General features: G+C 44.7%; 2 protein-coding genes across 4 annotated transcripts; one reads left to right on the top strand and one right to left on the bottom strand.

The window, feature by feature from the left end:
* The first annotated feature begins 5484 nt into the window (after positions 1-5484).
* LOC148101665 (uncharacterized) lies at positions 5485-7640 on the top strand. The gene is made up of 4 exons (XM_087846720.1): positions 5485-5508; positions 5884-5998; positions 6827-6974; positions 7202-7640. Exons 1-4 carry the CDS (start codon positions 5485-5487, stop codon positions 7638-7640), a joined length of 726 nt encoding a protein of 241 aa, XP_087702846.1.
* A 630-nt stretch (positions 7641-8270) lies between these two features.
* xylb (xylulokinase homolog (H. influenzae)) lies at positions 8271-19643 on the bottom strand. Of its 3 annotated transcripts, none has more exons than XM_087846703.1 (19): positions 19517-19641; positions 18593-18675; positions 18369-18438; positions 15844-15924; positions 14991-15077; positions 14785-14913; positions 14644-14709; positions 14490-14562; positions 14291-14409; positions 12931-13012; positions 12307-12347; positions 12092-12207; positions 11801-11916; positions 11613-11686; positions 11426-11522; positions 11111-11169; positions 10883-10970; positions 10068-10162; positions 8271-8915 (listed from the first exon to the last, which is right to left on the bottom strand). In XM_087846703.1, exons 1-19 carry the CDS (start codon positions 19571-19573, stop codon positions 8847-8849), a joined length of 1602 nt encoding a protein of 533 aa, XP_087702829.1. In that variant the 5' UTR covers positions 19574-19641; the 3' UTR covers positions 8271-8846. The 3 variants fall into 3 exon arrangements, 2 of the variants coding, with proteins under 2 accessions (XP_087702829.1, XP_087702827.1); XR_015719678.1 differs by having other exon boundaries at positions 8276-8341; positions 8745-8915; positions 11426-11686; positions 19517-19643; XM_087846701.1 differs by having other exon boundaries at positions 11426-11686; positions 19517-19643.
* Between the last annotated feature and the right edge of the window lie 1874 nt (positions 19644-21517).

Below are 21517 nucleotides of genomic sequence, written 5' to 3'. Positions count from 1 at the left end.
CTGACAGCAAAACTACAACAATGTGGTGTTAACACTCACCTGCCTCAGCTCCACCGTCCTCCTGCTGCTCTGAAGGAGGCTCAGCTGTTTCTCTTCCTTTTATTACCTGCTCGGGTGGCTCCTCCCCTCTGCAGTTACAGGAAATCAGGTGTGTGTGTCTCTTGTTGAGACTGGTTCTTCCTGCTCTCTAGCATCACACTGGGTGTTTCCAAATTTAGGGAGAGGACGCTTCGAATGCCACATTTGTAGGGAATTATATCACATGGACGCGACGAAGGCTGTTCAAATTTGAAGTCTTCCAAATGCGTCCTTCATTTCCCTGAATTTTACTCAGCTTCCTCCTAATATTTCACAATAAAAGCTGTGCTCAGTGTTTTTGTGAACATGTTGCTTGTGGTGTGAGGCCGAGCGTCCCAGCAGGAAGCGCCTTTATGGCTGCTGTTTGGCTCCTGTGGGACTTTCTGAAAGAGTGAGAGTGAATTCCTGGAGTGCTGCAGTGTTTCTGACAGCAGACTGAGCTCAGACGTGTCTGCCACCCAACCCTCAGTGAAAACACACCAAATAAGACGTGAACTGAAGCAACGTGGCCTTCTGCTTTGTGCTCTGTACAATAATCATATTCATGCTATTTATTTCAGACAGTAACAGCTCAGCTTCCCCGTTCTCCCCAAAGAGGCCTAAACATGGACTCCACTGACGTCCTCGCTGTGACCCAGGCCCCAAAAAACAAGTTCCCCTCAGCTGTGGACTTTCTTGGAGCTCCAGAGATCCACCCAGCAAGGTTTAAAGGTCCTGCTGGTGATTACCTGGGCAGTGTTTTACCTGTGGCTGTGTTCAAACGTCTTCACACCTGAATCCTCACAGCTCCAATCACGTCTGACACATCCTGATAGGAATACTTCAATCAGTAAAGTACTCGAGTAAATGTACTCTGTTACATTCCAGCACTGGTCCTATCCACGCTGCCGCCCAATGGGGTCGGTGCCCCCACTGTGGACACGCCCCTGTGTAGGGGTTTGTGCAAGGTTTCAATTCAATTCAATTTTATTTACACAACGCCAAATCACAACAACAATTGCCAACCCCAACAATCATATGACCCCCTATGAGCAGCACTTTAGCAACAGTGGGAAGGAAAAACTCCCTTTTAACAGGAAGAAACCTCCAGCAGAACCAGGCTCAGGGAGGGGCGGGGCCATCTGCTGTGATTGGTTGGGGTGAGAGAAGGAAGACAGGATAAAGACATGCTGTGGAAGAGAGACAGAGGTTAATAACAGATATGATTCAATACAGAGAGGTCTGTTAACACATAGAAATAAATGTACATCTTTCAGTTCCAATACATCTTAGCATCAGCAGGGTATCCTTAATTTATGAGTATGTCTAATACTTAAGTGCCGTAATAATATTAATCTTATTCACTGAATTGCTGTCGGTGTACTTCAGTTTAATTCTAATTGTCCAAAAAGGCGAGAGCATCTTCAGGTTTACGGAAATAATATTTTTTCCTCCATGAAAAACGTTTAGTGCAGCAGGATAGCACATATAAAAGTGCATATTTTTTGGGATACGCTTTTGGCACACTCCGTTAAACGCAAGCCGCATCTCTTTTACTCCTGTTGCCAAATCGTGTTGAATGCGAGTGATCTGACCATCATAAGTCAGGGGGCCATTATCTTTAGCTGCAGGGAGGATCCTCGTCTTGTCTACCGGATTATGCACCTTAATAATCATTGCATGGGGGTGATTAGGTCTTGATAATCCAAGGGACCGATGGGCTCTGTCGATTTTGATCTTCCCCTGTTTAGTTTGAATACTCAGCAAAGTCGGTCGACGGCCTTCAAGGAATTTCACCGGTTCACGACCTTCAGTGTCCTGCATCATCTGGCCTGGCATTTGTAGCGGTTGGGCAGGTGGCTGCGGCGCTGGAGGAGCAGGCGGGTTGGGCTGGCCCAGGTTTCGGCACCACTGTGACGTCGGACCCCGCGCCGCCCCTCCTCTGCAGCGGGCCAGAGACCACACCCCCGCCACACAGAGAAATCAAGATTGGGTTTTTTAAGCACAGGCTGCACAACAGCTGATTTAAGACTGCTATTAAAAATCACTAAAATATCACAACTGACAACCTTAAAAGTCTTTTTTAAGAAATGTATTGGAACAGCTTCATTTGGACAAGATGATGTCTTTATGCCAATACAAAGTTCTTCCACCTGATCAAACCACACAGGCTCAAACAGTAGAGCAGGTGAACTTTGCAAAAATGTCATGGGAAGGCAGAGCGTTCATAAATCGAAGATGTTTTATCTTATTGATAACTGCAAAAATCTTTCACAAGTTTCTGTGAAGCTATTTATGTGAGAAGCAGGAGAAATATTCAGGGCAGCCTGGGGTTGTTTTTCTGCTTTTACAGTGTCCTGGTATCTATACACAGGGCTGCACATAAGTGGTCCGCAGGTGCACATGCACTTTCAAAATAAAAGACGCGCACCATATAAGAAGTTGCAACGCGCGTTTGCGTACATAAGATTTTCTGGAGGAGGACAAACATTTGTTTTTATATAATATAAAAGGCACCGTTGTCGTCCGAGAATACGAGCGTCTTTTGTGGTTTGGACTCCTTCTGACATTTCTTTGGAGGTGGAGGAACACCAGAGTAACTGCTTAAAGCAGCTTCTTCGACATCTTTGAGAGTTCTAAACAAATGTCTGTCCTCCTCCAGAAAATCTTCCCTGGTATCCATGATTACAAAGTTTTGAAATAAGAAGATCTTATCGCCAGAAGCGTTTGGCGATCATATACACGCAGAGTTAACATTTTTTAAGTCAGATAAAATAAATAACACTAATACAAGCAAAGTCAGACGTCACGGTACACACTGGCGCCATCCTGAATCTGGTGTGACAAAGTGAAATGTGACAGAAAATAAAGCAGACATGAACGTGTACGAGAGCTCTAACGGCATAAATGTGACAGTTTTTATTGCTCTATCTGAGAAGGGACAGAGTCTGAAATCTGACCTGAGATCAGAAATGGTCTCTGAGCAACCTGAAGATCCTCCATGATGGTGGCGGGGCGGAGCTGAGAGAGAGGACGTGAGGAAGAAGAAGTGAGCAGGATGAAGCAGCTCACTCGAGCACGTTTGATCCTGGTGCGTCTGAAGTCGTGGGAGAGCGTGGACGTCTCGTACAGACCCTGATGGGGTCTGGTAGAGGTCAAAGGTCAGTTTGAGGACATCTGGAGCAGAACCTCCACACCTGAAGCTCTGGAGCCTCCAGCCATCATGATACACTGAGACGTTTGAAGCCTCGCCGGTGTCGTGCCAAGCTAGGTTTCCCCTGTCGGGAGCACGCACTGGGCTGTCCAAATCCCGGACAAACAGCGTCGTCATTCCTGATGTTTAGCTCACAAACACTTCCTGAAACTTTGGAGCTGTGAGCTCTTTATACAGTAAAGTTACAGAATCATCAGGGAAACGTCGTCGGTTTGTAACACGTGAGAACAGAACGCGTCTCGTGTTCTCTGTGACCCACAAACTGAACGCTCATGTACCCACACTCGTCTTTCACCGTCTCACTAAAGTAAACCTCACTACTTCCACGTCTAGCTGGTTGGAAAGGAGGCGGAGCCAACTGGACCCGCGATCCCGACGCAGGTGAAACACGCTCTGTCGGGGATACCTGCCTCGGCACGACACCTGTCCAGGAAGTGTTGGGAGTCTTGGTGATAAAGAGTCAGGTTGTGTTTTACTGACTCTTATTCTGAAGGAGCCTGTCAGGAAGAGGACGTTTCCCCCATTCAGGTCACTTTCAGCAGCATCATTACAGATATTTGATGTTTGTTATATGTTTAAGTCTTTTCTGTTAATCCAAAGTAAAGTGTTTGTTGTGTGCTGAGGATTGGGCAGCAATGGTCAAATGAAGCTTTCTGAGGCTTGTATTGAAAAAGCTTTTCAGCACAGGCCTCTTTGGTGACATCTGGTGGCCAAAAACATGAAGCGCAGTTGAATCTGCTTAATGTAAAGTGCTTCATCGTGATTGGCCGCTCTGCAGAGCTTCTGTTTGATATCGGGCTGATGTGGAGCTTTGTGTGTTTGTGGGGCTGTTTTAATAATAAATCATTTAGATGAACAAACCTCCCTGGTTTAAACCGTGCTGTGTTCTCCTTTTGCTTTGACTTCTTGATGTTTTTAGTAATAAACAAATACAACATATATAACAATGTACAAAACAATCATATAATAGGCTGTGAGTACGTTTGTGCTGGGAGGTCCCTGCCTCCACATGATTATGTAATTAACCAGTGGACGCGTACATTTATATATAACATGCTATAGAAGAGCGCATCCTCTCTTCAGCACAAACACTGACAGACTCAAGTTGTTTCTACAAGGCATTCAATTCTATTCTATTCTATTCAAACAGATAAAATCACCTATAATCTGTCTGTACTGCCAGTCTTTCACCAGCAGGTGGGGTTGTGTGCACATGAAGCCCTGAGAAATGAACCTTTTTGGGAACCATCAGGCTGGAAGGCTTCAGGCTTCAAGGAGCTTAAACCCTGAAAACTGTGGCGAGTTAATCAGAGCACTAGTAATAGACCTCCTACTGTCCACACAGAGGGATCTTCCACAAATGCTGACACTTGATTGGTCAGTAGGCGGTGACGTCATACTTATTGATCTCCAATTCTGGAGGTGAGAAGCTATAACCTTATCTTCATAATATTGTAAGACGTTACCATGACGATTTTCCCTGGATAACATCAAATCCAGGATGGAAGTTCACTCTCTGCTCCATCCAACAATCATCAGACATGCATATCTCAGGGGAACCATCACGCATTAGTTTCACGCACATATGAGCTGCACACCATGCATCACCATCACCAAGTCACACACAAATCTGTGATGATCACTGATCTGAATGTGGAGAGAAACAAGAACGATGTGTCTTCTCTTCATCACCACAAACCACATGAAACATGACGGAGGAAGCTGGCTGCAGAGGGGCTGTAAACATGTTTATTTGGACATGTTGGACGTGTTAACGTGGAGTATGTGGGGACTGAATCCACGGCGATGGTTTTAGTGGGAGGGGTTCTTTTCTGTTTGGAGGACATCAACCAAACCAAACAATGTTCACGTAGAGCTTTCAAACATGTGACTGTGGTGATCATGTGACCCACAGCCTCACAGTCTGTGATGTCATCCTGTCTCACTTCAAGAGCTCAAACAGGCTGATACGACTGTGTGTGTGTGTGTGTGTGTGTGTGTGTGTGTGTGTGTGTGTGTGTGAGTATCACTGCACTAACACGTCTTTCTCTTCTCACTCGACTTCTCTGCAGCTTTAACCTCATTGGAAGGATTCCATCAGCAGGTTTGGATGTGTCGGAGTTTCCAGACGGCCTTTAAACGCATCATGATGTAAGCGGCTGCACTGACGGGGAATAAAACACCTGAGCAGGTGTGCTGCTGCTGCCAACAGGATGTCCTGCTGCTCCGGCTGCTGCGTGAGTCCCAGCGAGGAGCAGCTGGACGCTAAAGTCATGACAGCAGCAGCTGATTTATTCTCCATTACTCATTTACATTCATTTATAACAGGGACCCTGAACACATCACACATCTATTCATTCCCACTATGATTCATAACAGCTTCATTTACACTGAATGACACCATATGACAGCTTTATATATCAGATTATATAGAAAATGATTTCTATTCATGTTTCTATTATTAAATCTAATCTGATAATCAGGTCAGATTCTGCTTTTCACATTAAGAGACTTTTATCAGGTCAAATGTAAATAAAAGAAGTGAGGAGGTTTCAGGTTTCAGGCTGGGTGTGCCTGGGTCAAAGGTCACTGTGTGTCCTCTCCTGCTGCAGGGATCAGGAAGAAGGAAGAGGTGGAGGAAGATGGACGTGTCTGTGCTCAGAGAAGAGTATCGGAGCTCCAGAGAGAGGAGGAGGAGGCACACTCAGGTGCTGCTGTTCAGGACAGGTGAGAGGAAACGCCGTCTGATCCACTTCCTGTTTGACTTTGGACAAAACCTTTAAACTCAGTAAAAATCCATCTGTCAGGTTAACTGATAGAAATGAGACTTATTCCTTCACAATAAAAGCATGTCAGACATGCAGAGACTGTGCGGGATCCTTTGTGTGTTTTAATCACTTATTCCAGTAAAAGTAGCAGTACTACAAAGTAAAAGTACTATAAAGTAAAAGTACTCTGTTAACACCATTTTCCTGATGTGAGAAACATAAACTTGCTTCTTCTGCTGTTGTAAAATATGAGCTTTTATTTTGAAGGTGAAACTTCCTGCTGTTGCTCTGGCTGATGTGACTGTTGGAGGTTTTTCTTCTTTCTAAAGTGAACTCACAGGATCTGATGGCTGTGCTTTTATTTTCATCATATTCAGTTTCTGTTTCTAACAGGTGAGTCTCAGGTGAGTCTCAGGTGAGTCTCAGGTGAGTCTCAGGTGAGTCAGTGGGGCCACAAGTCAAGTGCAGGAGCTGCAGTTTGGAGCCAGTTGAGCCTTTGCTTTACTGCAGTCAGACTGCAGAGGGCGCTGTGTCTCTGAACAAACAGAAACACTGATCAGTGATCAATAATTTGAAAGGTGTGAAGAATCTTTAATAACTGAGTGTTCAGAGTCGAACTTGTTTCACAGACAAATATTCACATCTGAGCGTCACAGATTAGAAACCATCCTCTTTCAGATTATTACTTCCTGTCAGCTGATCCTTTGGGTCCTGGTCTCTGATGATTGGACGCTCGTGTTGGCTGTGGGCAGGTCAGGATTTCTCATGTTCTGATTTCCGTCTTTAGTCTCGGAGGAGCTGTCTGAGGTAGTCGCCATCGTCCCCGCCCCTCAGGGTCTGACGTTACCTTGGCCACCACCCGTGATCTTTGACCCCGACCCCTGGCACGTCCACCTGGACCTGCACCGGCGCTCCTGCCCAGAGACATCCAGCAGGTGAGTTCCTCTTTGTCAGAGCTCCAGCACAGCAGGAGGTCTTCATCATGTCCGCCTGAGAGGTCTTCATCCCTGCTGGGAGCAGCCCGCCTGCACGCTCTGGAGGAACATGGGAGGTTCAGTGTCATCATGCCTCCTCACAGCTGTCCTCACAGTTTGCTCTCTCTGATGATGGCGAAGCTTCAGTTTGTACAAATATCTTCCCGTGCTGTTGTTTTCCTCTGCAGACGCTCCAGCTCGTCCACCTCCGAGGTCGGCGGCTCGCAGCACGAGTCCAGATACAGGAGACTCTCGGCTCCTCTGAGCAGCTCCTCAGAAACGCCTCCCTGCTGCTCCTTAAGCGCCACACGAGAAGAGGAAGGTCCAGACCCTCCATCCTTCAGGGGCTCCAGGGGGGACCTGGCGTTTCCGGACTTCTCTCTGGGCTTGACGGAAAGCTCCACCCCCATCACCACCAGCCTGCAACAGGAGGAGAACCGGTCTACACAGAAGGAGACCAGTAACAGCGTCCTGGAGGGGAGGAGCTCCAGGACGCTCAGGTTTACCAGGCAGCAGAGCGTGGGGGGGGCATCCTCACACTCCCAGGTCTACTACCCGTTCCCCAGCAGGAAGACGCCGAGGATCTCTGAGGCCGCCAAGATGCTGGGGATGTACTCGAGCTTCTGAGGAGGACCGGGTTCAGCAGCCGGTCGTACACGTGGAGCCTCACAGGGATCAATACGCGATCGATCGATACCTGAACCGATTAATACATGAACTGATTTTTCTGAGTTTTTAAAGAGCAAAAGTTTGATGGTCCATCCTTCTCTGAGCTTCACAGAGGAGCTCTCACCATCATTATCATCACCTGTGACGTCTCGCTGGTTATAAAGAGTTCTTCATGTCAGCGGCTCGGTCGTACATGAAGGTTCAACAGCATCATTTGAATCTGTCAGCAGACCTTCAGCTCTGTTATTATTCTGCATAGAAACGTCTGGATGAACGAATCTTATGGAAATGTAGAAAAATAAAAATGTCTCAACATGAAAACTGAGAAAATTACAATAAACGCTTAAAAATAGATCTTTGATTTTTTCTTAATTTCACTTTTCGCTTTAAAAATAGATTTTACTTCTAATCATTTTCTTTTATTTTGTATCACGTACTCTTTTAAATTTTATTTATTCTATAATATAATTTCATACATTGTTTATTTTGAATTTATTATATATATTTTATTATGTAAATTTTTAATATTTTTGATGAAATTTTGTTATGCTTTTTTATTTTTTCCAGCAAGAGAAACAAAACACATGTTCATGAGCTCGTTCACTTTATTTCAGACTGTACACTAAAAATAACACATGAATAACTAACGCTACCTGGATCCAAGTGATGAAGCAGTGGGAGGGGCTTCAGTCAGAAACGTCACAGACATGTCAGGCCTGTCACGAGTGAAAAGAAGACTGCAAAACGTTGTGATGTTAAACTTTGCTCTGCAGGACCCTGCTGGCACTAACGTGGACGTTCTTCAGCCGATCGCTTTCATCTCAGATTTTTGGAGCTTTAAATGCGACACAGTCACGGCTCGCTGGCTGTTTCATCATTTTAGCTTCTTTTCTGTTTCACTACTGGTGGACTGAGCAAATCTGCTCCCCCATATAAAATCATACGGTGCTGTGTTAATGCTATCCTCCAATCAGGCTTTGACATGATGATGATGTCATTGATCCAATCAGGCTGAAGTCGAAGCGAGCAGTCCATCTTCAGGTGGCTGAGGGTTCCTGTGATGACTCTGATCTTCTTTCAGGTAAACAGGTGTAAAAGTCAAACTCAAAGCTGGCTTCGGTAGAAAATGGCGGTCGCAGGATTTCACTGATGGTGGTTTGAGGCTCAGCTGTGGCTCTTCTGCACAACTCTCTCCTCCAATTGCGCGTAGCGCTTCAGCAGCTCGTCGTACACCTGAAACAAAACAGAAGAAGAAATCCTGAGCTCGCCTCTGCTTCCTAACCTGACAGAGAGGGCGGGGCTATATCTGAGACATCAGAGACACTTTTCAAACACGCTGCATGTCTGCACCTTAATCTCAGCGCTTAGAGGCCATCTTGGAAACACTTGTGGGAGGCTGTGTCAGGTGTGATGAGTCCGGGTGTGTCAGTGAGTGAGCAGCGAGTGAGTTTAATGAGTGTTCACAGGTTTGTTTGATGGAAACTGGAGGAACTCTGAACGGGACAAGAGCCTGCACTGCAAAAACTCAAAATCTTGAACCAACCTTGTGATCTTGAACCAAGTGTATTTGTCTTATTTCTAGTTAAATAATCTCATCACATTTAAAATGAGACACAATCAACTACTGAGTAACATTTCAGTAAGATTTAGAAAATGTGTTTTTAGAAAGGGTATCTTGAAATTACATCATTTTCACTTGTTCCACTGGCAGATTTTTTTCACTTAATACAAATTTTTTTTGCTTGGAATAAGTGAAAAAGTCTGCCAATCAGCTACTCAGTGGCTGATTGCGTCTAATTTTAAGTGTGATGAGATTATTTTGGTTAGAAATAAAACAAATGTACTTGGTAAGACTTTGAGTTTGTTCAGTGTGTTCTTTGGACTCATCTGCTCCAGCGTCCTGCAGGTTGTTTTAGACCTGATTCATACAGCGGCACTGAGAGCTCAAACACACTGCAACTGAAGAAAATAGCAACAAATAGAAAAATGCTGCAGAAGCTCACAGAGACCAACACGGGGGTTTCATTAAGGTGACGGACCAGCTGCAGCAGTGACAGGAAGTAAAACATGTGAAGGACAGAGACATGTTTCAAAGAAGCGGAGGATTCATCACCATGCAGGTAACGTGTGTTTGAATCACATGACCCATAAAATCCAGCAGGTATGTGTTTACGATTAGCTGTTTACTGTTAGTGTGTTACATGTGCAGCTGGTCCGTCACCTTAATGTCTCCCCAGAAACACTGGTGTTGGTCTCTGCTGGAGAGCAGAAAGTGTTTCTGTGGTTATGAGGGCATGTTTCATGAAGCTCCTACTGCCTCAGAGACCTGCTGCACGGTTCAGCTTCAGAGGCCAGCAGCGCATCATCATACAGTGGCCGCCTCACCTCCTTCGCCTTTGGGTGCGGGGTGGCGACCAGTCGTGGTTCTGGTGCTTTCTTCACCACATCAATGAAGGACGCTCCGGATTCTGCCACCAGGCCTGAAACCAGACATCGACCAATCAGAGGCTTCTTACAGCCATATTTCACAAACACCTGAAGCAGAATTCACTGATCTGCCTTTTTCCTGTTCTGATGTCAGACGGTCTCACTGCAGGCTGTGAATCAGTCATGTCACCATGTTTTTCTGTTTGTAGACATAGTTTCTCCCTTTTCATGGACCTGAGTGTAATGTTGCATCAGAGCGGTCTGACAAAGTAAAGAAATTGCCTGAGTTTAAGAACTTGGCCCAAATATTTTTATTCATGTGAAAGGAAATCAAAAAATATAGAACCCTGTTTCCATTTCCACAGACCAATGAGCAAAGTGTCACAGCCATCTCCATCAGGGCTTCCACCAGAGTACTGCAGGTCATCGGGCTGAGACCAAGCATACAGTCTGCATATATGCAGCTGAGCTGAGACTCAACAGACATCTCATGATACCATAGTATTGTGAATTAACATTTTCTGATTCGCTTTGTCAACATCTGCTTTATCCAATCACATAAAGTTATCTCACGTCAGTTATTAACAGACTGCAAGTAACTGCCAACTAGACCACATTCAGTCTGCTAACAGCTGCTAACAGTCTGCTTCCTCTCCTTCTTTCCTTTTATGTCCTCTCCTTCTCTTCTCTCTTCAAACTGAAACTCTCTCAGAGCTCAGAGACGAGGCAGTCTAGTGCGGGTTTTTCAAAATAAAAGCTGTGAGCACACTGACCGTGCAGAGCTCTGTAGGCTGAACCCAAACAAGTGGAGTCGGACAGGTCGATGGTGTAGACCGGAGCGTTGAACACGTCAGACAGCACCTATGGAGGAGACCACAGGAAGTGACTCTTCTCCCTCTGAAACTCACAAAAATGCTGCTGCTTTGATGACATCATTATGGCTATGTCCATCTTTTACATACAGTCTATGCATGTGGGTGCTAATAAAGCCTCAGACGGACCTGCAGGATCGCTTTATTCGATGACGCTCCTCCCGTCGCCAGAACTCTGGTTCCTGGAACTGAAAACACAAAATGTACTCCCAGCTGAGACTTAAAGCACATTCAAGGTTTATCTAAGGAGGACGACGGCTTTACCGTCACCTCAGTCACAGTTACAGCGCTCTGGCTCAGAATCAGAACCAGTGTAAAGACTTCTGTATGAAACGAGGGCTCAGGTTTAAAACGTGTAATCAGAGCTGAGCGTGATCCACGAGTTTCCTCTCACAGTAAAATCAAACAACAAATGGAAGCGTGTGAGGTCTGAGGAGGTCTTACTGATGGAGTATCCCAGTCTCTCAGCATGAAGCCGCCTGGACAGGAACTGACCCTCCACCACAGCCCGAACCTCCACCTGAGGACTCAGCGAGGACACCTGCAGGTGGGACACGTGAAACAGGTGGGACAGGTGTGTCACAGTCTGGGTGTTAATAGATGGAAACATGATAAATGTTGGTGCACAGACCTCACAGTCAGCAGAGTCAAAGCGATGAACACCAATCACAGGAGGAGTGATCTCCATAGTTTCAAAATAAAAGCCTGAAAACACACAGCACAAGGAATCAGACAGAGGAAGCAAGGAAGGAAAGAAAGTAAGGAAAAAGAAAGGAACTGAAGCAAGGACAGGAAATGATGAGGTGAAATGAACCTCACCGATGTTTCCATGGTTTCCGAGCGGCGTGTCACTCAAAGCTGCTGAGAAAAGTTCCCATGATGCTCCAGCACACTCGTTCCTGACGCGCTCCCTCGTCAGAGACCCGTTCTTGAAGCTGCTGATGACAAAACACCTGAAACACTGCAGCCTGTCTCTGGCTCCACCCCCTTTCCTACCCAACATGGCGGACGCATCGAGGAGTCTGGTTCCCTCTGACTTTCTTGACATCATTGAACCCTCACCTGACAGCTCACCTGTTTATTTGTGTGTGTATGTGTGGTTGTGTGTACCACAGCAGAGCCATGTACTCCTGCTGTTCCACCGGGTTACAGAAGACGTGACCCTCCAGAGCCGGACGAGGCTGCTGCAGCCACAGGAACACCGTGTCACTGGTCCCCAGACTCACCTGGACACACACACACACACACACATGCACACACACACACACATTAACAGCCACAGTAACCCGGCGTGATGACAGGAAGTGTGTCAGAGTCAGACTCACGGCGACGTCTCCGGGCTGCAGCCTCATTCCTGCCAGCGACGCTGAAACAGAAACAGGTTTGATTCAAACGTTTTTCACGTTCAGTTTATTTGAATCACGTCTCTGTTTTAGCACTTTTTAATTTTATTTATTTATTGTTTTCAATTCATTATTTTTATATCACTTTATAAAAATAGTGTTTAATGATGTTATTTTATTCTATTTTGTTATTAATTTAATATTTTATTTAATTTCTCATATTAGTAGAACTTTTATTTATGCTTATTTGTTTTACATACTTTAGATTTCTCTTTAATTTCATGTTAATTTTCATATTGTTGTCATGTAGTGCTGATGTGGACCTGTGTGACTACAGGTCCACATCAGCATCGATAACATGTTTACATGTCTCATTAAATCCTGGTTGTTAGTTTAACTTCATATTTATTCTATAACATATTTCAGCTGTTTCGTTAAAGCTTGTGTTTATTGTCTTATTCAGGATAAATAAAGTTCATCTCACCTCACTGAGATCAAGGTTTGCAGGATTCCTTTAAACAGGCCTGATGTTTGTGTTTAAACAGTCACACTTCATGATGTTGGGGAACAAATCTAATGATTAACCATCAATAATCTCACATGTACCTGGGTTGTCTCCAGTGAACGCCACCACACTGCAGCTCTCAGAGAAACCGTACCGATGCACAAAGTAGGAGGAGACGGGGCCCTGCAGACAGTCAGACCAGAGTGTCATGGACCATCATGAGCACAAAAAAGCTCACGATCAGTTGAAACATTAACTTATCCCTTTGATCCAGGTGATTGATAGATGGATTTTTTGTCTGCTTATCTTGTTGGTTTTTGCCCTTTATCACCGTCCCTCTTCCCCGCCGTTTTTCTTTCCCTCTTTCTTTCTCCCCTATTTAGCAAGTGAAAATAAAATAAACAATAAAAGGTGAATCAAATGGACCATTACAGCAAGGCTGGGATGGTCCATTTGGTAAAGTAAATCCGTTGGGCATCTTTCTTCGCCTTTAGACAATAATTCTGATGCAAAAGAACCAAACGGGACAGACGAAAAACAAACAAACAAACAAATAAAAAAAACTTCTTATCCCTTTACGGCCGGTCGGGGGGAGGAGTTGTACTTACATCTTACATCAGCTTGTCCTCGGTCACAGTTTCCTTCCACATATAGCTTTGCAAAAACTGCATAAAAAGCACTTGCAGCAACAAAAACATAATATTCCAGAAACACGCTTTGCTGATCCGATCAGCTGTTTGTAACACTTCCTACGTTACCGCCTGAAACCGGAACTGATTTTATTTTTTTCCTTTAGGACGTTTACAAAGACATGCTGGTGTTTTTAAATTAATGTTTGAGTTCATGCCTTTCTGAACAGTTTCTGGGATGCAGAACTCAAAATGCACATGCTGGTTTCTTCAGAAATTTGCATTAAAATATTTATTTTCATTTTTCCTGCAGTTTATAAAAGTTGGTGTATTTCAAAAATAAAACTATGAAGACACTCAAAATAAATTTCCTGTGGTGGGAAACCATTTTGTGCAACTTTTTTGTATTTACAGTTTTGAGGGATAAGCCTCTTAAATTTCTCTAACTAGAAAAATATGTTAAAAAACCAAAAATGATTTTCAATTTTTTTGTAGTTTATGTAGTTACTATGAACTTAATGCACATATATTATTAAAGTTGGGGCTACAATGGTTGTATTGATGTATAGCAACTTGAAATGCTCCCAAAGTGCCACTACAGCATGTAAAATATAAAGATGGTGGACTCTGTGGTTTTCATGTGTATCCATATTCAGTGATATAGCTGGAAATTAACTACACATATAATTCTTCTCTGTTTCTCTTTTTGACATATTTCTCAAATAACCTATTTTATCATGTTTATAATAAAACTGTAAATTCTGTTTTTGCTGTGACACCTGAATACTTTTAGTGCCCCCGTGTGGCCACCCCATGAAAACATTCTGCTTACCAGCACAGATGTGGAGGGCAGTGGAGCTCCCAGCAGCTGGTCCAGGTGAGGAGCGCTGGCCTGCAGGCAGATCTCAGACCAGTTTCTGGTCCTGATGTCCAGCAGATTCATCCCTGAGCCTGAACAATCGATCAGTGGGTTCATTGATTAGCTGATGGGTGAGAGACCCTCAGAGAGCGACGAGCCACACAAACCGTACCGTCGCTGTAGTCGATGGCAGCGTAACCACCGAGGAAGAGAGAGGCGGCAAAGCTGCTGACCAATGAGATCCTCTGAAACCAAAAACACACACGTTCATGAGGTGTGAGGAAACAGCTGGAGGTGGGACTGTGCAGGTGCAGTGACGCTCTCACCTCGGTGTCCTGGAACTCCTCCGCTCGGGTCTGACGCAGTTTGGCAATCTGGTTTCCTGTGAAACGCTGCAAACACACGGACGCGTCCTTTAAAGCTCTTTAACACACACACACACACACACAGATGTGGCACAGCTGGACCTCGTAGGCTCTGGATCCGGTGATCTCCGCCAGCCTCAGAGCGCCTCCTGCTGCCGCCTGCAGGTCCTCACACTGCTGAGTGCTGCTCGAGTCCATCCACACTGGACTGTCCGACACAGAGAAGCTGTCCTGACGACGCAGCAGCACACCTGAGTCACATTTAACCACACACACACACACACACACACACACACACACACACACACCTGCAGCAGCTGGTGCAGGTCCTGGTCCGGGTCCAGATGTTTCAGAGTCTCAGACGCTCCTCTCCTCCAGAACACGCTGCCATGTTGCTGAGAGACAACACAAGCCAACCAGACTCCATTCACTTTTCTTCAGATTTTACAGACTGGTTCCCTGCCTCCTGCCAGGTGATGGCAGTGTGCTATATGATCAGAAGTATGTGGACACCCAGTGAGCAGCTCCCTCTGAGCTGCACATCACTCAGCAGCTTTGATTTCAGCAGGTAAATGTTTAGCGAGCACAAAAGTGCTTCAGGATTTACTCCGAGTCACACGTGCTGATGGGAAGTCGTGCAGTTAGTGTGACACGATGCTGTCACGTACACTGAAGCACTTCATGAGAAAACTGTCTCAGGAAACTTCCCACCACACTCCACTCATTTAAATTTATTTTTAGTGTTTGCTGCTAAAAACAGAAACTAGACTGAGTTCATAAAAACTGAAGAAGGTTTAACATGACATCTGCGCTGTGATCAAAAGTATGCGGACACTCCTGGTTCTCCTCGTGTTAAACAAGAAGTTCACTTTAAATTTGCACCTGAGAACATCAAACGGTTTAGAAATATGCATTTTTGGACTTTTTAGGACATTTGAGTAACTTCATACTGCACCAGAAGAACTTTGTACTGTGGATCAGCTGACAGCACAAACTGTCTGAACTTCCTGTTTCCCTCAGCACGAGTGGAGGCAGCACGGTAATAAGCACAGTCACACCTGTCCAGGTGTCCACATATTTCTGCTCATACTGCAGCACCCGTCCTGTTCATGCTTCACAAATTATTGGACATTTATGCCAAAGTCTAACTTTAACCATCACCTGACCGCTGCCTGACAGCGCTCTGACACGGGAGAAGTCAAGCCCCGCCCTCCTCATCTTGTCCAATAGCAGGTCCAGAGCCTGGAGGTGGGGAATAGCCAATCACAGAGACACAAACAAGGTCAGCAGTCAGCTGATGAACCTCAGCGTGAGTTAATAGTGTAACAGCTGTGTGTGTGTGTGTTACTGTGTGTGTGTGTGTGTGTTACTGTGTGTGTGTGTGTGTGTGTTACTGTGTGTGTGTGTGTGTGTGTGTTACTGTGTGTGTGTGTGTGTGTGTTACTGTGTGTGTGTGTGTTACTGTGTGTGTGTGTGTTACTGTGTGTGTTACTGTGTGTGTGTTACTGTGTGTGTGTTACTGTGTGTTACTGTGTGTGTTTGTATTACTGTGTGTTACTGTGTGTGTGTGTATTACTGTGAGTGTTACTGTGTGTGTGTGTTACTGTGTGTTACTGTGTGTGTTTGTATTACTGTGAGTGTTACTGTGTGTGTGTTACTGTGTGTGTGTGTTACTGTGTGTGTGTGTTACTGTGTGTGTTTGTATTACTGTGAGTGTTACTGTGTGTGTGTGTTACTGTGTGTTACTGTGTGTGTTATTGTGTGTGTGTGTGTTACTGTGTGTGTGTGTGTTACTGTGTGTGTGTGTGTTACTGTGTGTGTGTGTGTTACTGTGTGTGTTACTGTGTGTGTTACTGTGTGTGTGTGTGTTACTGTGTGTGTTACTGTGTGTGTGTGTGTGTGTTACTGTGTGTTACTGTGTGTGTGTTACTGTGTGTGTTACTGTGTGTGTTTGTATTACTGTGTGTTACTGTGTGTGTTTGTATTACTGTGTGTTACTGTGTGTGTGTGTGTTACTGTGTGTGTTACTGTGTGTGTTACTGTGTGTGTTTGTATTACTGTGTGTTACTGTGTGTGTTACTGTGTGTGTGTTACTGTGTGTTACTGTGTGTGTTACTGTGTGTGTGTGTATTACTGTGTGTGTGTGTGTTACTGTGTGTTACTGTGTGTGTGTGTGTTACTGTGTGTGTTACTGTGTGTGTTACTGTGTGTGTGTTACTGTGTGTTACTGTGTGTGTTACTGTGTGTGTGTGTATTACTGTGTGTGTGTGTGTTACTGTGTGTTACTGTGTGTGTGTTACTGTGTGTTACTGTGTGTGTGTTACTGTGTGTTACTGTGTGTGTGTTACTGTGTGTGTTACTGTGTGTGTTTGTATTACTGTGTGTTACTGTGTGTGTTTGTATTACTGTGTGTTACTGTGTGTGTGTGTGTTACTGTGTGTGTTACTGTGTGTGTTACTGTGTGTGTTTGTATTACTGTGTGTTACTGTGTGTGTTACTGTGTGTGTGTTACTGTGTGTTACTGTGTGTGTTACTGTGTGTGTGTGTATTACTGTGTGTGTGTGTGTTACTGTGTGTTACTGTGTGTGTGTGTGTTACTGTGTGTGTTACTGTGTGTGTTACTGTGTGTGTGTTACTGTGTGTTACTGTGTGTGTTACTGTGTGTGTGTGTATTACTGTGTGTGTGTGTGTTACTGTGTGTGTGTTACTGTGTGTTACTGTGTGTGTGTTACTGTGTGTTACTGTGTGTGTGTGTATTACTGTGTGTGTTACTGTGTGTTACTGTGTGTGTTTGTATTACTGTGTGTTACTGTGTGTGTGTGTATTACTGTGTGTGTTACTGTGTGTTACTGTGTGTGTTTGTATTACTGTGTGTTACTGTGTGTGTGTGTATTACTGTGAGTGTTACTGTGTGTGTGTGTTACTGTGTGTGTGTGTTACTGTGTGTTACTGTGTGTGTGTTACTGTGTGTGTTTGTATTACTGTGAGTGTTACTGTGTGTGTGTTACTGTGTGTGTGTGTTACTGTGTGTGTGTGTTACTGTGTGTTACTGTGTGTGTGTGTTACTGTGTGTGTGTGTTACTGTGTGTTACTGTGTGTGTGTTACTGTGTGTTACTGTGTGTGTGTTACTGTGTGTTACTGTGTGTGTGTGTGTATTACTGTGAGTGTTACTGTGTGTGTGTGTTACTGTGTGTGTGTGTTACTGTGTGTTACTGTGTGTGTGTTACTGTGTGTGTTTGTATTACTGTGAGTGTTACTGTGTGTGTGTGTTACTGTGTGTGTGTGTTACTGTGTGTTACTGTGTGTGTGTGTTACTGTGTGTGTGTGTTACTGTGTGTTACTGTGTGTGTTTGTATTACTGTGTGTTACTGTGTGTGTGTGTTACTGTGTGTGTGTGTTACTGTGTGTTACTGTGTGTGTGTTACTGTGTGTGTTTGTATTACTGTGAGTGTTACTGTGTGTGTGTTACTGTGTGTGTGTGTTACTGTGTGTGTGTGTTACTGTGTGTTACTGTGTGTGTGTTACTGTGTGTTACTGTGTGTGTTTGTATTACTGTGAGTGTTACTGTGTGTGTGTGTTACTGTGTGTGTTTGTATTACTGTGAGTGTTACTGTGTGTGTGTGTTACTGTGCGTGTTTGTATTACTGTGTGTGTTACTGTGTGTGTGTGTGTGTGTGTGTCTCACCTTGACCCACATGAGCACAGGTGAGGTGACAGTGAGTCTGTCAGTGTGGATATGAACTCCTCCCCGAGTCCTGAGAGCAACAAACACACCTGAACTGTCAGACTTTCAAAATAAGACAGTGGCTGGAATCCTTTCACAATAAAAGCCTGCCAGTCACCCTGACAGGTGTGAGTGTGACTCATGAAGCCTTCCAGCTGATGCTGTCAGGTTTATATGATCTATACCTGAATTCGGGCAGCTCGGCGTCAAACTGCACGCCGCTCTGATGAACCACACGCAGCTCTCCATCGATGACCACCGCCTTCAGCTTCAGGAAGACACGAAGAGGAGCAGAGTGAAGACAGAGCTGCTGATTGGACGGGAAACCGGGGTTTAAAGTGCAGTGGAGGGGGCGCTGATGTCACATGTTAGGAGGAAATGTGAGCAGACTGTTTCAGGAAACCACGGACGAACCTTCATCTGAACCGGTGAAGCTCCGCAGGACTTTTACTTTGAAGGGACTGTTCCTGTTTCATTGCTTCATGAAGTGCTGATGAAAGTTTTAGTGGTTGTAAAGAAAAAGAATGATTTAGATAAGTGATGAATGAAGTGAAGAAGAGGATGGTGCAGCTGGAGGTGCTCGCTGTCTTTATACAACTATGATCTGATAATTGTTGTACTTCCTGCTGCTGTCTCGGACACATCTGTGTGAAAACTGACATTTTTACTGTCACAGACTTTTTAGGGATAAATGAAGGGAAATGACGTCATCCTGTTCACGCTGACAGGTTATCGGCCACGTCACTGACGGCAGCTTAAACACCTGAAATATCATTTTAGGCAAATATGGCTTTATGAGCTCAGATTCACTGATCAGCTTCATTTCCTCTTATTGATTATTGGAAACGTATCGGACATCAGCAGCTCTGTGACAGCTTCTGACGTCATCGACCTGTTTCAATCCGCGAGTGCACGCGGGTCAAACCTATCCGATCAGCTGGACTCCGTACGAGTACGGAGTCCAGCTGAGACAACAAATCAAACCTTCCGCCGTCTCCACGTTCTGCGCCTGCGCACTAAAGTCCGTTATTTTACCGCTACGTGCACGTGGACAGCATGTCACAGCAGACTCCGCGCAGGTGAAGGAGGGACAGGTGAGGTGCTGTTACCTGCTGCGTGCTCAAGTCCAGGCCCAGGTAGAGAGGAGCGCGCGGAGCGGAGGCCATGAGCGCGAGGAACCACACAGGAGGAGGAGGGGTCCAACGTTTAGTGACACAGCCCACAGGCTCCTCCTCCTCCTCAGCGCAGACTCCGTCTTTTAAAGGGACAGTTCACCCAAACCCTTTAGTTCACATCACAGACCGACATGGTTCAACATGGCTCAGCCAATAGAGTGGGTTTATTTGTTGTTGTCAGTAGCAACGAGGCCTACGATGGGGCCAGAGTTGAATCAGCACTATGGGCAGACTTCACACAGTGACAGTGTGGAAATGGAATAAAGGTGAGTGTTATTAACCCTCTGAGGTCCATGGACACGCCTCCAGATCACATGATGGATTTCATCTGACACAGCAACGAGCTGCAGCCGCGCTGAGTCTGTGTTTTAACTCCTGTTGAAAGTTCAGACTTTAAACTACACACCAGTTTGTAAATGTTACTGGTCGGCCACTAAAACCAGAGTCATGATAAAAGAACAGACCCAGTGTTTTTTTCTGAATCGTCACGTTTAGTTTGGGAAAATCGTCGTTTTCTAAACTTAACATCTAAACCAAGCAAGGCAAAACAATTAAAGGTAAAAACAAACTGTAGTCAAAGATGTCCAGTTATACCTTCATGTCAGTGCAGATTTCTGACATTTTGTATAAATTTAAGCAACAATTTAATTATTTCTAATAAAAACAGTGAAACTGCACACAAACATGAAAACGTGACATCAATCTTATAAAAACATTATGTTTATTAATCAGTGATGTTTGAAAGCCTTTCCAGGTGAGTTTGATCCAGCTTTTTGTTGACTTTGAAGTGCTTAAGTTGATATTTTTGAACATTTAATTTGTTCGATTATTGTAGAGTGGATAAAACTGTCAAACACAGCTGCTTCCAGCATGGCCGGAGGAGAGGTGGCTGAGCAGACGCACAACACACACAGCTCACAGGTTTGCATTTCTAGATATTGCAGATGTTGCAGAAATTGACAGTAAAGAACTCAGAGATCCAGCGCTGTCTCCTGCCCCTGATTTATACACCACAACACAACGACAGGCGTAACTCACACAAACGGGTAACATGAGGCTCAGATGCTTTGGACATGTTCACATATACTGGACACAGAATGATGAAGATGGAGCTGCAGGAAGGAGGAAAAGAGGAAAAACACAGAAAAGATTCACAGATGTGGTGAAAAAGGACACGACAGGTTCTGTTTGTTAGTTTGTTTTTTCTTTATTTGGTAAAGATTCAGAAATAAAGAGAAGATCACATGTTTGAATATAATATTAATGTTCTGTAATTACACAAGTTGTCAAATTTTTCCAGAGACTGTGACAGGTTCAGATACTCTTTCAATAAACTGTGAGCGAACTGTGAGCAGCCTCTCAGCTGCTGGGATTCGGGCCTCAGCTGGGACACTCCTCATTAAGGTTTCTGTTCTTGGTGCTGAAGGAACAAAGATAGATAACAGACATGTAACAGGATGCTGACCTGCAGATGAAAAGAGACTTAAGTATGATTTCAGTTGAACTTTTCTGAAAGAACCAGATGTTTGCAGGGTCATTTCTGCTCTGGCTTCTGGCAGCAACCTTACCTGCAGGTAAACAGATGATTTCCAGGTTTCTGTCCCCTCTTGGTCTTTGACCATCAGAGTCACGATCTCTGGATTTGTAGTCAGGAAAACTTGAAATGTTGGATGGTAATTTGGGCCAAACTTTAAGTGAAATTGTGTTTGCTAAAAACCAACAGAAAGGTGTCGTTTTCATGACCAGTGGGTTATCCAGCAGTTTGAGTCATGTCAGCAGCATTTAGTTTGTAACTGCTGACTCACCTCTGGCTGTATCCTGCTCTCAGGGTCACAGTGGACACTGTACCTTTGACCGAAGCTGCAAAGACAGTCAGCAGGGGTCTGGATGCATTCAGCACCACGTCCTTGTTGGGCCTTCAGTGACAGGACAGTT

Source organism: Neolamprologus brichardi, chromosome 9, assembly GCF_056152115.1.
Source record: "Neolamprologus brichardi isolate AB-2024 chromosome 9, ASM5615211v1, whole genome shotgun sequence".
Classification (NCBI taxonomy): Eukaryota; Metazoa; Chordata; class Actinopteri; order Cichliformes; family Cichlidae; genus Neolamprologus; species Neolamprologus brichardi.
The sequence above is the reverse complement of the archived record's forward strand: the minus strand, read 5'-3'. Positions and strand labels throughout refer to the sequence as shown.

What these genes read in the sequence shown, in the direction of transcription:
- LOC148101665 (XM_087846720.1), top strand. Translation starts at nt 5,485, where the DNA reads ATGTCCTGCTGCTCCGGCTGCTGC. An exon ending in GGTGCTGCTGTTCAGGACAG is followed by an intron (nt 5,999 to 6,826) that starts GTGAGAGGAAAC and finishes TTCCGTCTTTAG; the next exon opens with TCTCGGAGGAGCTGTCTGAG. An exon ending in TGCCCAGAGACATCCAGCAG is followed by an intron (nt 6,975 to 7,201) that starts GTGAGTTCCTCT and finishes TTTCCTCTGCAG; the next exon opens with ACGCTCCAGCTCGTCCACCT.
- xylb (XM_087846701.1), bottom strand. Translation starts at nt 19,573, where the DNA reads ATGGCCTCCGCTCCGCGCGCTCCTCTCTACCTGGGCCTGGACTTGAGC. An exon ending in CGCTGTCAGGCAGCGGTCAG is followed by an intron (nt 15,078 to 15,843) that starts GTGATGGTTAAA and finishes GTTGTCTCTCAG; the next exon opens with CAACATGGCAGCGTGTTCTG. An exon ending in TGCCATCGACTACAGCGACG is followed by an intron (nt 14,410 to 14,489) that starts GTACGGTTTGTG and finishes TCGATTGTTCAG; the next exon opens with GCTCAGGGATGAATCTGCTG.